Source organism: Panicum virgatum, chromosome 1N (assembly GCF_016808335.1).
Source record: "Panicum virgatum strain AP13 chromosome 1N, P.virgatum_v5, whole genome shotgun sequence".
Classification (NCBI taxonomy): domain Eukaryota; kingdom Viridiplantae; phylum Streptophyta; class Magnoliopsida; order Poales; family Poaceae; genus Panicum; species Panicum virgatum.
In genome coordinates this window covers 37450871-37466556 of record NC_053145.1, presented here as the reverse complement: position 1 = coordinate 37466556, position 15686 = coordinate 37450871, and the positions used below count along the sequence as shown (strand labels likewise).

The 15686-nt window shown below is 46.6% G+C and overlaps 1 protein-coding gene across 1 annotated transcript; it reads right to left on the bottom strand.

The window, feature by feature from the left end:
- Nucleotides 1–1538: 1538 nt before the first annotated feature.
- Nucleotides 1539–4531, bottom strand: LOC120655750. The gene is made up of 2 exons (XM_039933714.1): nt 3787–4531; nt 1539–2080 (listed from the first exon to the last, which is right to left on the bottom strand). Exons 1-2 carry the CDS (start codon nt 4181–4183, stop codon nt 2004–2006), a joined length of 474 nt encoding a protein of 157 aa, XP_039789648.1. The 5' UTR covers nt 4184–4531; the 3' UTR covers nt 1539–2003.
- Between the last annotated feature and the right edge of the window lie 11155 nt (nt 4532–15686).

Sequence of the window (15686 nt, the reverse complement as noted above, 5' to 3'; positions counted from 1 at the left end):
CTCCTGGTGTATCATACATTCGGTCTCACCATCCAGGCAGTGACTAATGATTGAGGCAGAGGTAGAGACGGCAGTCAGCGGAGTCGGAGGCAGCAAATGGCTTCGGCGGCAGCCGGTGGAGACGGAGGCAGCAAATGCTATCGTTCACTGCTTGTGATCGAGATGTTCTAAGTTCTAACTGCCTATTATGCGATACTTATGTCAACTCGGTACCATGTTTACCCTATCTTTTTTCAGGGATCCATGAACCGAATGGTTGATAAGAAAACTAACTCATACAGGATTCAGAAACCATCTGCAGCAATTGTGAAAGGATTGCGACAGGCAATAATGCTGTTCAATTTCGATGCATTCCTTTTGCTGCCGTGGGTGATACAGTTGAGAATGGATATTGGAAATTTCAGAATGGACGCTCAATGCATTGCGCTGGATCGAGTGTTTCCTGATGATATTCTAGGTTCCTAATTGGAAGTCATGTCATCAAAGTACGAAATAGTAGAAGAACTGTCTTTCATATTAATGTACCGAATGAACGCTCCTTGGATGTAAGCTGCTCCAATGGTAGAACTGTCGTTCATATTAAAGTACGTAATCATGGCATTCGCATATCCTTCTTGGATCAACGGAGCAGCTATAGAAGAAGATTGCAGATAGGCGGAGCCAGCTAATGGCGGCGGCCGGCAGAGGCGGAGGCATTCGTGGCGGCCGACGGCGGCGTCCAGCGGAGTCGGAAGGGCGAACGGCGTAGGCTGAAGCGGTGAACGGTGGCGGCGGCTGCAGAGACGAGATGCGACAACGAGAGGACAGAGGAGCACTTGCATCTTGCCACTTGCTTGGAGCTGAGCCGCACGTTTCCTGAGCCGAGCTAGCGCTGCGCCTGAGCCGAGATCGAATCGCAGGATCCAGAGCCGCGTCTGCCGTGTGCCGCTGGATGCATGAGCTAGCCACGCGGCACAAATCGGGAGCGGTGCTGCACGGAGGGCGCTTTGCAGCCCTCAATTTTTTCCCCACTTTGTAGGCCTTGCAGCAATTTACTGGGCCCTATGGAAAACGAGAAATAGCATTTGCTTTGATAAAAAAAAGATCCGATCTCCTATCATCTGCTTAGCTTCTTCTTTCATTTCCTTTTAGGCAGAGTTACATGGGGAGGAAGATAAGAAGGTACTGGAGGATAGCGGTGCAGTGCTCAAGATGGCGGCGTGAGTTTCCACCCACAAGAAGCGCGTGCCGATGATGCTGGCATGGTCCTACTCCACCTGATGCTGTGGCGCAACCAAGATCGTTTCGCTTGAGGGTTCTGCTGTTCTGGCCGGCTGCGTGTTTCGTCCCTGTTACGTATCAGCTTGGCTATGGGGAGTTGGCAGCTCGCAGCTTCTCTCTGCGTTTTATTCTCTTTAGTACTTCGTAGCTTTGTGCTTTAAGTCTCTCTCCGTCGGTGGAGTTTTTTGTTATTTTGCTGGTCAGTTACTCTAGTGGATCATACTTAAACTCTGTAATTTTGTTGCTCTGGTACTAATGAAATTCAGGCAAGGCCCGGATTGGAAAATATATAACTTCGTGCTTCATGATGCATTGATGCTGCCAAGAGGGGTCTGCTGGTATGGGCACCAACACAAGCAAGTTATAGGGGCTGTTTGGAAGGCTCTCCTAAAACGGCTTCATCAGTAAAGCTAAAGCTGATGAAACTAAAAAAATGGTTTCATCCGGCTTCTAGTTTATGTTTATCCTGGCTTACAAAACTGCTTCATGTGAAGCTGAACCGCAATAAACCCCACAAATAGGCCCGTAGTTTTTCATGATTCGTAGACTTGCATCTTGCATGCATTGCATCGTGGTATTTGTTAGAACTAATTAACCATGAACAAGATATTTAACCCTAATCATGATCACTGATTAGTCTTAATGCAGAAATCTTATATCAATACTGACCAGAGCCTCTTGCATCCATGAACGCCTCTGTAGTCGTAGTAGTAGAGCTGATTTAGATGAAGTAGACTCGATCTTCACCAATTAGAGAGATTTAGATCCCCTGTTGATGAAGTTCTTGATGTCGATGACGAGCAGCAACTCCCGTTGGTGCCTACCACAAATAGATGAGGAATTTGAGCTTCCAGACCCTCCAGTGCCCTAATTGATTGGCTTTTAGCTAATCACAAGATTAACTTATTAGGGTCACAGAGGGTACCCCTGTCTCATATTTATATACATCACTGTGGGACCAGGACTGACTTATAAATAAAAATCTTAGGTATACCTGTCAATCACGGTACATGACGTATATTTGGTATGTTATCTCTAATTTGTGAAATTTGTTTGCCATGCAGATCTAAGTTGTTATCTTGAGATAACAAATTTCCAATATTCCCCCACGTAATCAAATGGTTAACAACTTAGGTTCGCTTTAAACTTATATTCACACTCAATACAACAGTAAGATCGGACCAATGCGTCATCAGTAGTATTTAATTCACTACTAGGACTCCATTACCCACAGTTCACTGCAATAACTTGATAGAACACTTATTTCTTATTTGGGAATGATCATATACCCAGAATTAAGTTCAAGACTGTTCACAACCCCATACTTAATTTCGTGAAAATTACATGGGATGAGCGATAAGTCTTTAATAAGATTTGCTAGCATTAACTCAAACTCATTTCTTTAACCTTAATAACTTGATGTTGGGACCATTCTTTCACAACATAATACTTAATCATCAATAGTCTAGACATCATCAATAAATATGTTGTTACTCGAATAAATATTGTAGTCATAGGAGTTCAAGTTTTTTGTCCTCATACATTATACCAGAATATAATTATTAGGCTTGATAAGTTAAAACATGCCTTATACAATCTTAGCTTTCATTATGCTAAGTTTGCTCAGAGCTCTCAATATAATTGTTTCTTTTTTACAATGAGTGAAGGATATAATCTAATGTGCACTTTTACATACATATACTTATACAAAACCCTTAAATAATTCGTAATAAACAAGCATTCTATGGTGTCTTTCTCCTTATCGAGTGGACCTCCTTGGATAACACTCAAAGACATAAAGCTTTCCGCCTTACAAAATGTCAAGTCAATCACTTAGAGACTCATGCATAAGCTTCTGATAGCTGAAGCATAAGGAACATCGTCCTTTACTTTATCTTAACTTTATTCTTAGGATATTAGACATAATTTGCTTCATTACGAAAACAAAGTGACTTGAGCGTTCTCCAAAGTGGTCCAGACCAATGAAGGTTCGGTACTCATCCGTCGCGGGCAGATAAGTGACTTGAGCATTCTCCAAAACACCACCATACTGCGCAATGCGGGTGACAAGTGAGGTTATGTCGATGGGAGATTTGCTCGTGATCATTTTCTGCCATTGTGGGACCATACCCATGACAGGTAAGTAACGAATCTTCTTTGCCATAGCGAATAGGCACATGAGCTCTGAGGAGCTGCATAGCCTGAGGTCTGCTCAGGAATAAACTACCATGGCAAGGTACTTGGCTAGGATTCTCAGAGTTGGATTATGGATAGAAACAATACTGTTCTTGCTACTAACTGGTTCATCTGAGATTTCGTTCCACCAAGCACTACGGTCATAATCATGTTCGTCTATTAGTGTAGCAGATTCTAAGGTGCATTTCTTGCTAAAGCCCCTTGCTGCGCTGAAGTCTCTTGGTGCCATTTCAAAGAACTTGTTGAAAAAGCGGAAGTGGATTTTAGTTTCTTTTCCAACGGTTTCAACATGCAATGTTGCCAGAAATTCCATGGTAAGGAGGTACGAACCTGGTTCGGTGATGCCGGCGAAGTGTGACCAGTCCGCCGCCGTGAACGCGCGGTTCATGTCCTGACGGAGTCTCGTCATGATAAGGAAGTCTGTCTCGAACCGCTTGCCATGGCCGTACGACTGCTTCTTCAGCAGCTCGAGGGCATCCCGCTCGTAATCAGTCCAGACTACAATCTGGTCGACCATAGTTAGAACTCTGATTTTGAGGCGGGGCCTCAGGACTGCTGGAGAGGCAGGGGCTTCCTCCTCTTCTTCCTTGGATCGTGACGGTCGGCGGGTTGAGTCCACCGACATGTCATCCTGAGAGGCTGATGACAATCGCGAACTCCGGGATTGGGATCGGGATGACGAGCCGAGCTTCTTCACCGTATTCCGAATGTTGCCCCAGACCGACATAACTACTGCAAAAGATTAGTGCGGAGAATATCCAAGGAAAATATAGGAGAGGTCAGCGGTTAGTCGTTCTTGTGGGGAACGATCCGCCACAATACGTTCTTCGTTCAACGTCCCTTGATTTATTTGAAGGAAATATTTTTGTGGTTTTTCTTTAATTGGGGAAGGTTACTACTAAGCAATTATTTTTATTTGGTTAGTGCCAAACTAATTCCAGCACTACTACTGTTTTTGGTTGAGCTAACACTTGAGTTCTTGACTTAACTAACTCCAAAGAGCTTCATTAAGCAAGAAAACTCAGAGGGAGGAAGAGAGAGCTCGAGTTTAGGAAAGTTGCTTGCGTACTCGGGCTGAGGATGTGACGAACGATGACGGGGTTGTTATCGCCATAAATTAACAGGCTTAATTTATGGGCCGAAAGCAAGTTGGCTTAAAGCAGAAGATTAAGAAGGCTTGTAAATCGGCTCCTGCGTGAGCATTTGGGCCACATGGGCCATGTATCTTAGATTAGAGATAGAGTCCGATCGGGACAAGATTAGGTTAGATTGTTTCCCAAGTCTCCTTACTATAAATATATACCCTATGTTATTCGTAAGAGAGAGCGTCATCACGTCTCGCAACAAACAACAATCTCGGCGCATCGCCACCCCTAATCTTAGGGTTTCATCCAAGTAAGCGCCATGCTGCCCTGATCGCGTCTTGCGATCAGGGTAGCGTTGTTCTTGCTTTTACCTTGGCATTACTCGTACTGAAGCATTTTTGATGACGAGTAATGCTAGTTATCCTGATGTTCGTAGCATGGCTTTTAGTAGATTCGTCGTGCTTTCATCGCTTATCATCTACGAATATCATGTTGTCTCTGTGCAGTCAAGTTTCAATCTTATGCTAGTTCTTGTCGCATAGAATTAGTTGCACGGAGACAACACCCTTCTTCTTTTATGTCTAATAGATTTGATCTGTTATGGTTTGCTCTTGTTCATAAGAGTTGGCGTAATATCTGCTAGATTAGGCCTTGCAAACGGGTTGGATGATCCGGTGGCGTAGTAGATGCTTTATCTTAGCCTTGATAGGGATTGTTCGGGGAATCGGCTCTTGCTAGTTCTTAGGCCTCTGTTCTTGGTTATGATTCAGTTATCTGTTATGTTCATTAGGCCCAGTCACGTGTAGGATGTTCCGATCTAGCAGTGAAGCTATTACCATCGTGGATTAGATTAGTTAGATTTAATTGAAGCAGCTTTATAGTTATTTGCTTTATTTATCATATTCGGATACAAACAGATCCAATCTGACACTGGGACTCGATCGGCTCTTTAAAGCCGATGCAAGAGTCGTCCCGGGGAGCCGACCACGGCTCAGACTTATGTTTCCACGTGTTTGTGTATGCAGGTAGATCGTTGCAAGCACGTTCGCACCTTCCTGATCGGGTATAGGTCACGTGGCACGCCCTGCGACTTCGCAAGACGCGGCGTGTGCCGGAATTGCGGGCCGTCGACGAGGGAGCAGTGCCTGCCAGCGCCCCGGCAACCTCTCGGCTCTTTGTGTTGCCTGTCGCTGCTCGCCGGTGGGTTTCAACCGACAACACATTCTGGCACGCCCGGTGGGACCTTCATCAACAACAACGCCCACCGCAGAGATGGCAGGAGCTCACGACCAAGCACCGGTTCTGCCGGTCACCAAGCCTGTCACGTATGAAGAGCTGACTCTGGAACATAAGCAAAAATACGATGAAGTCAAAGCTCAGTTCGAAGCCGATCTCATCGGCTCTTTCGAGAGGACCCGCAACCATGGCATCAGGTGGAAGGGGTTCTCACCAAAAGGCGCGCTCGACAACGTTGATCTGTCTGTGCCATCGGAAGAGCGCACCAGAGCCCTACGCCAGGAGATGAACTACATGGTGGCTCACGCACTTCATCGGCATTCAAAGAGCCTGGTGAACGAGCTTGAGCGCGTGGCACATCGCGTCGTCCAGGAGGTGATCAAGAACCAGTACTCCCCGTCAGGACCAACTCTGGGGAGTCACTGGGGGGAAGTTGCACTGCAATCTAGGCCGCCAGTGTCCTACTCGCTCGCGGCAGCAGGACAGCAGAGTTCGCTGATCTATGTCATCCACAAGATCGGCGGTGATCCTGGAGAAGGACAGTTTCTGACCGAGCCACCCAAGGAGATCCCTCACGGCTACACGTGTGCATACATTCCTGACAGCGTCAATCCAACACGCTCGGTGCAGTTGGTAAACCCAGGAGCTTCTGGAGCAGACGCAGAGAAACAGGCATGGCTGGCAAAGTATGCTACCGGGCCGAGTGTTGAGCCCTCGGCCCCAGGAGTTCTTAGTGTGGAGCAGGTCAGTGCAATACTAAGGGACCAGTTTGGCATCCTACCCAAGAGAAAGGCGATCGGCTATTCCAAGCCGTATCCAAGTGACTACGATTTGATCCCGTTGCCACCCAAGTATCGGCTTCCGGAGTTCACCAAATTCAGCGGATCAGAAGGAGCTAGCTCCATTGAACATGTGAGCCGATACATAACACAGCATGGGATGATCTCAGTATTGGACCCTCTGAGGGTCTGTTTCTTCTCCCAGTCTCTCACAGGTTCAGCTTTTGGATGGTACACATCACTGCCGCCAGATTCGATCCGGACTTGGAGGCAGTTGGAAGATCAGTTTCACACCCAGTATCATTCAGAGGCTGCTGAAGCTGGGATTGCCGACCTCGCCCAAGTCAGGCAGAAGCGTGGAGAAACTGTCTCAGAGTATGTGCAGCGCTTCAGAGAGGTCAAGAACCATTGCTACTCATCGCGTATCACAGAGAAGGAGGCAGTCGATTTCGCTGTCCTGGGACTCGCTAAGCCGATCAAGGATTTGGCTTTGCAGTTGGAATTCACTTCTCTGGCACACATGGTGCAGAAGCTTACAGCATACGAGCACTATCACCCTGATCTGTACCAAGAAAAATTCAAGCGCCATGTAAACATGGCCCAAGCTGGTGATTCCGATGATTCTGGCGAGGAACAAGAAGTGGCCGTGGCAGAGTGGACTCGGGGGGCAAACCCCGTCCCGTGCAAATGGGTCAAACAGCAGGGACTTGTGAAGGGCTTCGACTTCGATATGGCCAAAGCAGAGCAGATATTTGATTTGCTACTCAAGGAAAAACAGTTGAAGCTCCCAGAAAATCACAAGCTGCCAACCCCACAAGAGTTACAGGGGAGGCTGTACTGTAAATGGCATCACTCGTTCACTCATGCCACGGGTGAATGCAAGGAGCTGCGTCGTCAGATCCAATCGGCTATCGAGCAGGGCCGATTAATTCTGGCCCAACACACAATGAAAGTGGACAGTCAACTGTTCCCACAGGCTAACGTGGTAGAGTTGTCAGACTTCACTCCCTCGGGCCAGAATTTTTCATTCCAGATCAACATTGCAGGGCCTGTGCGCCGCCGTGACGAGCAGAGGAAAGAGGCCGCTTCTGGCAAACGGCCGTAGGATGAACATGAACTAGAACAGCAGCATGTGACTGAAGAGCAAGTGCGTCACATCCGCAACCAGCTTCCACCTTCTAATCGGCTTTTGGAAAAGTACCTGTACCAGTACAAGTTGCGCCGCCGATACGAATCGGAGGAAGACGAGTACGAGCACCGCACAGGAAGGACGCTGGGGAGACGCCAGGCTATACGAGACCACTGGCATTGCCCGTTCTTCAGGTACTGTTGGAACTCCGGCATGAGCCGATTGCCTACTATAGATGATTGCTTGGAGAGCAGGCCTCGATGACGCCAGCAGAACGAGACATCAGTGTTCCAGCGCTTGGGGCCCAGAACATGTCATGATGACCGTGTGAGGCGGCCATCCAGGGGTGATCTCGAGCCAGAAGAGGAAGACAAGTACCATCGCCCTCGATGGTGTCCTGACGGGCTCAGCCGATCACAGAAGCGCAGAGTGCAGCGCCTGTGCAATCTCGAAGAAGTGGAAGCAAAGTACCTCGACGTGCTGAGGAAGGCGCGTCCGGATCTCGCGGAGCAAGTCAGGCGGCCGCAAAGGGAGGAGAGGTGCCCTCCAAGAAAAGAGTGGCACCCCAAGCAGTCAAGAGCCGATGACAAGCCATCGGCTGATGTGAACATCGGAGTTTCGGGTACCCCATCCGGAGGAATTGGCCATCGCGCAGCTACATCTCGGCCCACAGCCGATCATCTTCGAGAAGCCCAAGGAGAAGAGCTACAAGCACCTGAAGGGATTGTATCTCAAGGGCTTCATCGACGGCAAGCCTGTGAATAGGATGTTGGTCGACACTGGCGCCGCAGTCAACCTGATGCCGTACTTAGTGCTGCGCCGATTGGGTCGTTCTACTACTGATCTCATCAAGACCAATGTCATGCTCAATGATTTCAACGATCAGCCGTCGGAGGCACAGGGTGTCCTAAATGTGGAGTTGACAGTTGGCCGCAAGACCGTTCTGACGTCGTTCTTCATCGTCAATAGTAAGAGTACATACACAGTGCTACTTGGGAGGGATTGGATTCACGCCAATTGTTGTGTTCCTTCCACGATGCACCAGTGTTTGGTCCAGTGGGATGGCGATGAAGTGGAGGTGGTCCGTGCAGATGATTCCAGCGAGGTTTCGCTTGCGGACATGAACGCCTGGGATGCGGAAGGTCAAGAGCCGATCTCAGGGATCGCGCTGGAAGATTGTGATCGGATCGAAGCGACAAAAAACGGGCTGAGGCTGGTCTTATCCATTGGCCTCACAGAGTAGATACGTCCTGGCAAGCTACGGAGTTCAGCAAAATTAGAGAGGCCGGTCCCAGCGACTTGCCCCAAAAAATGAGTAACGTGTATTTGGGGTTACAATTGTCACATCGTGTACAAACGATGGCCTTTGCTGAGCATTCAGTTCTGAATGATAACAGAAATGTGGGAGCGGCCAGCCCATGCGGTTGGCCGGAAAATTTTTCTTGTCATCTACCTGTGTTTGCTGTCGATGTCGATCTTTCAATTGGTGGCAAGCTATGTTATGGGTTTACGTCTGCTGACGATTTGGAGGAAGTCGATATCGGTCCCGGGGATAAGCCGCGACCGACATTTATCAGCAAAAAGTTAGACCCGATCTTGCGTGAGCAAATAATAGCACTGTTGAAGGAGTACCGGGACTGTTTCGCATGGGATTATACTGAGATGCCTAGTCTAGATAGAAATATCGTCGAGCATCGGCTCCCGCTCAAGAAGGGATTTCGGCCGTTTCAGCAACCAACACGGCAGATGAAGGCCGAAGTCCTGGAGGAGGTTAAGAAGGAGGTGCAAAAGATGCTGGACACATGATTCATCAGGCCATGTCGGTATGCAGAGTGGATCTTCAGCGTGGTCCCCGTACAAAAGAAAAATAGCCGATGGCGAGTCTGCGTGGATTTCAGGGACCTCAACAGAGCAACTCCAAAAGATGAGTATCCGATGCCTGTTGCAGAAACATTGATCAATGCAGCAGCTGGCCATAAGATGACGAGCTTTATGGACGGTAATGCTGGCTACAATTAGATTTTCATGGTCCCAGAGGATGTACACAAGACCGCGTTCAGAGTACCAGGTGCAGTCGGGTTGTTCGAGTACCTGGTTATGACTTTTGGATTGAAAAATGCCTGTGCGACGTACCAACGTGCCATGAATTACATTTTTCATGATCTCATCGGCAAACTGGTAGAAATTTATATTGATGATGTCATGGTCAAGTCCAAATCAGCTGGGGGCATCTAGAAGATTTGCGTCAGGTCTTGGAACGGACTCAGAAGTTTGGGCTCAAGATGAACCCAAAGAAATGTGTCTTTGGCGTATCGGGCGGTCAATTTTTGGGATTCCTGGTGCATGAACGGGGAATCGAGATCGGCCTGAAGAGTCAAGAAGCTGTGAAGACGATGAAGCCGCCTACCACGAAGAAGGAGTTGCAGAAGCTCATCGGTAAAATTAACTTTGTCAGACGATTTATTTCTAATCTGTCTGGACGATGAAGTACAGTGGGAATTCTGTTGGTGTCGCCTCGAGGGGCGACTTACTCTTTTTCCATCAGGATGACTGCCCCATGTACCAATAATTTGGTGGAATATGAAGCCGTTCGCAAGGGAATGGAATTGCTCCTCGAAGCTGGTGCAGAAGCGGTGGAAATATTTGGAGATTTGAAGCTGGTGATTTCTCAGCTCACGGAAGAATATAGATGTGAGAGCGAGGCTCTTTTTCCGATATGGATGCAGTGCCGTGAGTTGATGTCACGATTCAGGTATATCAATTTCCACTGGATACGCAGAACTCTGAACAATGAAGCCAATGATTTGGCACAGATGGCTTCCGGGTACAAGGAAACAGCCGATGGAGTCGATGTGGAGATTCAGTTTCTAGAACCTGGAGACTGGAGAGCCGATATCTTTAATTACTTGAAGGATTCGGCTCGGGGGGCACCCAGGAGGATAAGACTCAAGGCTATGAAGTATGTTCTGATAGGGGATGATATATTTTACAGAACCTTGGAAGGACTACTGCTTAAATGTCTGGGACCTTCAGAGTCAAATCGGCTCTTGCACGAGGTTCACGAGGGAACCTGCGGTACTCATCAGTCGGCTCATAAGATGAAGTGGCTGATTAGACGATCGGGTTATTACTGGCCCACCATGCTTGAAGATTGCTTCAAATATTACAAGGGATGTCAGGCATGTCAGAGGTTTGGTAAAATTCAGATAGTGCCAGCATCAGTAATGAACCCTATCATCAAACCATGGCCATTCAGAGGTTGGGCCATGTATATGATTGGTCAGATCAACCCGTCATCTAGCAAGGGTCACCAGTGGGTCTTAGCTGCTACAGATTATTTCATAAAGTGGGTAGAGGCAGTGCCCATGAGGACAGTAGCGTCAAGAGATGTGATCAGCTTTGTCAAAGAGCATATCATTCACAGATTTGGGATTCCTCAAACTATTACAACCGATGGAGGGTCGGTCTTTATATCAGAGGAATTCAGGAAGTTTGCCGATGACATGGGGATTAAGCTGATCAGATCATCTCCATATTATGCCCAGGCTAACGGACAAGGTGAAGCATCCAACCAGAGCCTTATCAAGTTGATCAAGAGAAAGATCGATGAATATCCTAGGCGCTGGCATGAGGTGTTGTCAGAAGCTTTGTGGGCGTATCGTATTTCATGTCACGGATCCACCAAGACATCGCCGTACCATTTGGTCTACGGCCAAGATGTTGTTTTACCATGGGAAATCACAGCTGGATCAAGGCGTGTCGAGTTCCAGAACGATCTGACAACCGAACAGTATGCAGCCTTGATGAATGACAATGTGGAGGACTTGACAGAGCTAAGACTTTGGTCACTGGAGAAGATTAAGGAAAACAAGGCTAAAGTTGCTCGTGCGTACAATAAGAAGGTCAAGCCAAAGAATTTCTAGGTTGGAGACTTGGTTTGGGAGGCAGTGTTACCGTTGGGAACCAAAGATAGAAAGTATTTCCCGAGCATGTGGGAAAGCGAGTAACAAGAGCCGATGAGATCCATCTGGCTGTACCGAGAAAGGCCAACACGTTGAGTTGGCCAGTAACAAAAAAAAAGAAATAGGCCAACACGTTGAGTTGGCCGGTAAAAAAACAAAAAAAAAAGAGATAGGCCAGCACGTTGAGTTGGCCGGTAGAAAAAAAATGATGAATGAGAGGCCAACACATTGAGTTGGCTAGTAAAAAAAAATACATATTAAAAGCGAGATAGCCGATGTGTGACCATCGACTTAAGATGTTTTAAATGAGTACAAGTTTCAGATTTTACAGGCAACATCAAATGTTTCTGAATAGTCCTACTAGTTCAGGAATTTCTCTATAGCATGGATGGCTTCTGCACGAACATCGTCAGCTCTTGGAATGATTTCTTCGTCATCCTTGTCATTGCCTGATATTATCTGTCGACTCAAGGTGCTTATCTCTGCAAACTCTACCTGTATTTGTTCAGTTATTTCTTGGACTTCCTGCTTGGAGTTTGCGATCGAAGCTTTCTCCTCTTGGATTAGTCTTTGGGTATTGCAGACCTTTTCTTCAAGTTCCGTCAGTTCCTTTTCCAAGAGGTTGAGTCATCTTGTGTTCTTGGAGATATCAGCTTTACCATCCAGAGTTGCTTTCTTTTGGTTGAGGGCTTTGCACTTTTGAGCTATGTCAGTTTTCAAAGAGACTTGAGAACGACGTGCTTCTATTGTTTGTTGTGCTGCCTTCACCTCTGCCCGAAAGAAAGGAAGATGGCCGGCTGGCCAAAGTTTGACTCGAAGTAATTCTGGAAGCCGGGATTCTATCTGCTCAAGAATTTCTTTTATCTTGCTGGAATCATCAACCAAAGCAGTGATCGGAGCAGATAGTAGATCCTTGATGAGTTGAAGCTGATCTGCCAAATTAGCCGATTGCTGCAAAGATGACATTTCTGCTCCAGGGACAATCAGACCCATTGATGCCGGGTCAAAGGAAAGCAAACCTGAAATACCAAAGCCCTATGGACATATCTGAAGTTAGAGCAAGATGCATTTATGAAGCTATCGGCTGGTTTAGAATTGGTTCTCATAAAAGTTACCTGTTCTGAACAAGAAGTAATGATCGGTTCAGGTGTAGCCGATCCGGTTGGATTGGAGGTGACAACAGGGGCTTCGACTGTGTTAACCTGTTCGTCATGTACATCCGTCAGAGTATTTGAAGTTTCGGTTGCTCCAGTGTCAGCTTCGTGAACGATGACTTCGTGTTGTGCTGGGCTACTAGTTTCAAGGATGTCTTCAGCTGCATCCTGGAAATAGAACTACAGTCAACCAGAGTATATGTGTACGCAGTAAAGAAGAAGTTTTAGAAAGATGAGTTACTTGGTTGGTGTTAGACTCTGATGGACTTGGGGAAGCTAGTGCTAGTTTCTTGATGACTCATCTCGTGATCATCTTCCTTTTCTTGGTTAAGACTCGGGGGGCAACAATTGCAGAAGCTTGTCTTCGTTTGGAAGCCGACTGAAGTAAGTCTGGCTGAACAGTCATTATCACTTTCTTCATTGATGGTGATCCTTTGCAAAAGAGTACATCAGGGGCAGTTGGAAGAAAGTGGAATGGCTCCCCGTTGTTGGTCATGGGTTCTGGACCATCTTGTTGCTGCCAATAGGGTGAGCAAGATTAGCCAAGAGAAAGGGATAGAGGACTTAGAAGGAATAAAGTGCACAGATTCAGTACCTCTTCCTCGGGGATTACATATTCAGGATCGATTTGCTGCAGTCGAGGACCTAGAGCTTTCCTGAATACATGTGTTTTCCACATTTCCCACCATGTGCTAAGGTCGATTGGTGAGGAGGTGAAGGTTAGATCGGCTGGTATTGGAATGTGGAGATCATCGAACATGCTGTAGCATCTTGAACTGGTGAGGCCATCAGGCAGATCAGCTTTGCTCTCCACCAAATGGTGAATATGGAAGTGGGGAGGGACTTGTCCTAAGCCAAATTGCCGAGCTGCTATGACTGGTTGATAGGTTTCATAACCTGGCTTGATAATTCTATTCGAGGTGCTGATGCCAACGGGAAGGAAGCCAGGTCGGATCATTAAAGAGTATAGATGCCCAGTGCTATTGTCATCGGCAAAACAATCCAGTCTAAAGGCAGTTGGATTCTCAAAAGATTCAGATTCAGTGAATGGGAAATATAGTGGATTGTCTAGTCCTTTGTAGAAGACTCTGAACCATTTTACTGCATCTGTCGGATTCAGTTTACTGCCAGGAAGACTAAATAAAGCTTGACCATAACTAGTACATCTAATTGGCTTGTCACGCTCATCAGGAAAGGAATTTTTGGTCAGGCCTTGGAAGTTTGGGATCTGGTGCTAAAAGTATAGTTGTGCCCACAACTGAATAAATGTAACACCCGGTTTATAAAAGGACATAAACCGAGCAATCATATACGTGCCAGGATCAAGTCACATGTATATACAACAGAATGAACAGTATATCACAGCACATATCACGTAAAAAGATATAATAAAGTGAATACAAATGTTATTTATTACATTAATGACAAAATGTCTGATACAGCGGAAGCGAAGTACAATACGATAAAAACTCTCTGAAGCTGAGCAGGGCGCCACAGGGACGTCGACTGGGAGACGAACACCTAGAAGTCCTCGTAGTCCTGGTAGCGCTGAGCGAACTCCCTCGCGTCGGCAGGAACTGAGCAACAGTAGAGTATCCAAGAGGAAAAAGTAGAGAAGAGGCAAGAGTGAGTACACAACTTGTACTCAACAAGTATAACACAAACTATGAGGCTCTAAGGTTGGCTGACTCAACTGCATTAGCTTTTAATCTTGGCAAAGTTTTATTAAAGCTATTTACTACGAGTTGATGAATTACCATAAACCCAGTTACATAGTAATTAATCAGAATTAATTAAGAAACTACTGGGAACCAAACCGAACCAAGCCACCCGGGGAAACCTGCCTCATCAAAGGAAGATAACCCCACTAATCAAAAGGAGGATCTGGGCCGCTCATGACCGTGAGCACGGCTAGTATACCAGTTTTACACTCTGCAGAGGTTGCACATCTTTACCCACAAGTCGTGAGATACGCTAGTTGTTCATCACACTTCCTTAGGAGAGATGGCTAGCAAACTCACTACGAGGCCGTTACAAAGAATCTCGTTGTAAGGCGTAACCACGAAGAGTTGGATCAGCGATGATGGGGCCCACCTCACGGGGGTACAAGCACAGGTGCGCAAACCAAGCACAGACAAAGGCGGAGGAGCAGGGACCATTGAAGCTTACCACCCTTTTCCCATTGGTAAGTTACTCCAAACCAAAAAGACCTAATTAGTAAGCCAAGACCGTCCCATTCCAGTCTTGTGGTAGCGCTGTTGTCCCAGGTTGTCGCTCTATGAACCGGTCCTTATGGAGAGTGGCCAGCTAAGCACTAAGCACCGTGCTGGCCCCCTTAAACCATGTTTCTAACAAAAACCAATTTTAACGAGACGTGAGCCACTCAAGCCAACACAGAGGGCCACTCTCAAAATTAAGTTGCATAAACCATTAATCAAATTAATTAAAAAGGACCAAGTGTGTTATAGCGCGGCACCTAGCACAACTAACCAAAATGCAACCCAAAGGATATATATAAGATAATAAAGTGGCTAGGAAAATCCTTATAGGCATACATAATTAAAATGCAGTATGAAAATGTATTTAAAGTGATAGGTGTTGTTCATGTTATACTTGCCTTCCTCGTACTGCTCCTGCTGCTGCTCAAACTGGTCAGAAGACGGTTGCTCCGGGTACTGGTACTGGGGCTCCTCCGGTAGCTCAACGTCTACTCACGAACACATGGCCAAAAACAAGGCAACAACATAAACATACATGCAAACAAATACTAACACTAAGAAACAGTACATCAATACATAAAAACAACACACTAAACTAGTCTAAAACTATTCTACGCGTTACAACGATCCTGTGGATATAAAGAACGCCTAAAACGGAGCTAAAAC

What these genes read in the sequence shown, in the direction of transcription:
- LOC120655750 (XM_039933714.1), bottom strand. Translation starts at nt 4,183, where the DNA reads ATGTCGGTCTGGGGCAACATTCGGAATACGGTGAAGAAGCTCGGCTCG. An exon ending in CGCCGGCATCACCGAACCAG is followed by an intron (nt 2,081 to 3,786) that starts GTTCGTACCTCC and finishes TATTTGTGGTAG; the next exon opens with GCACCAACGGGAGTTGCTGC.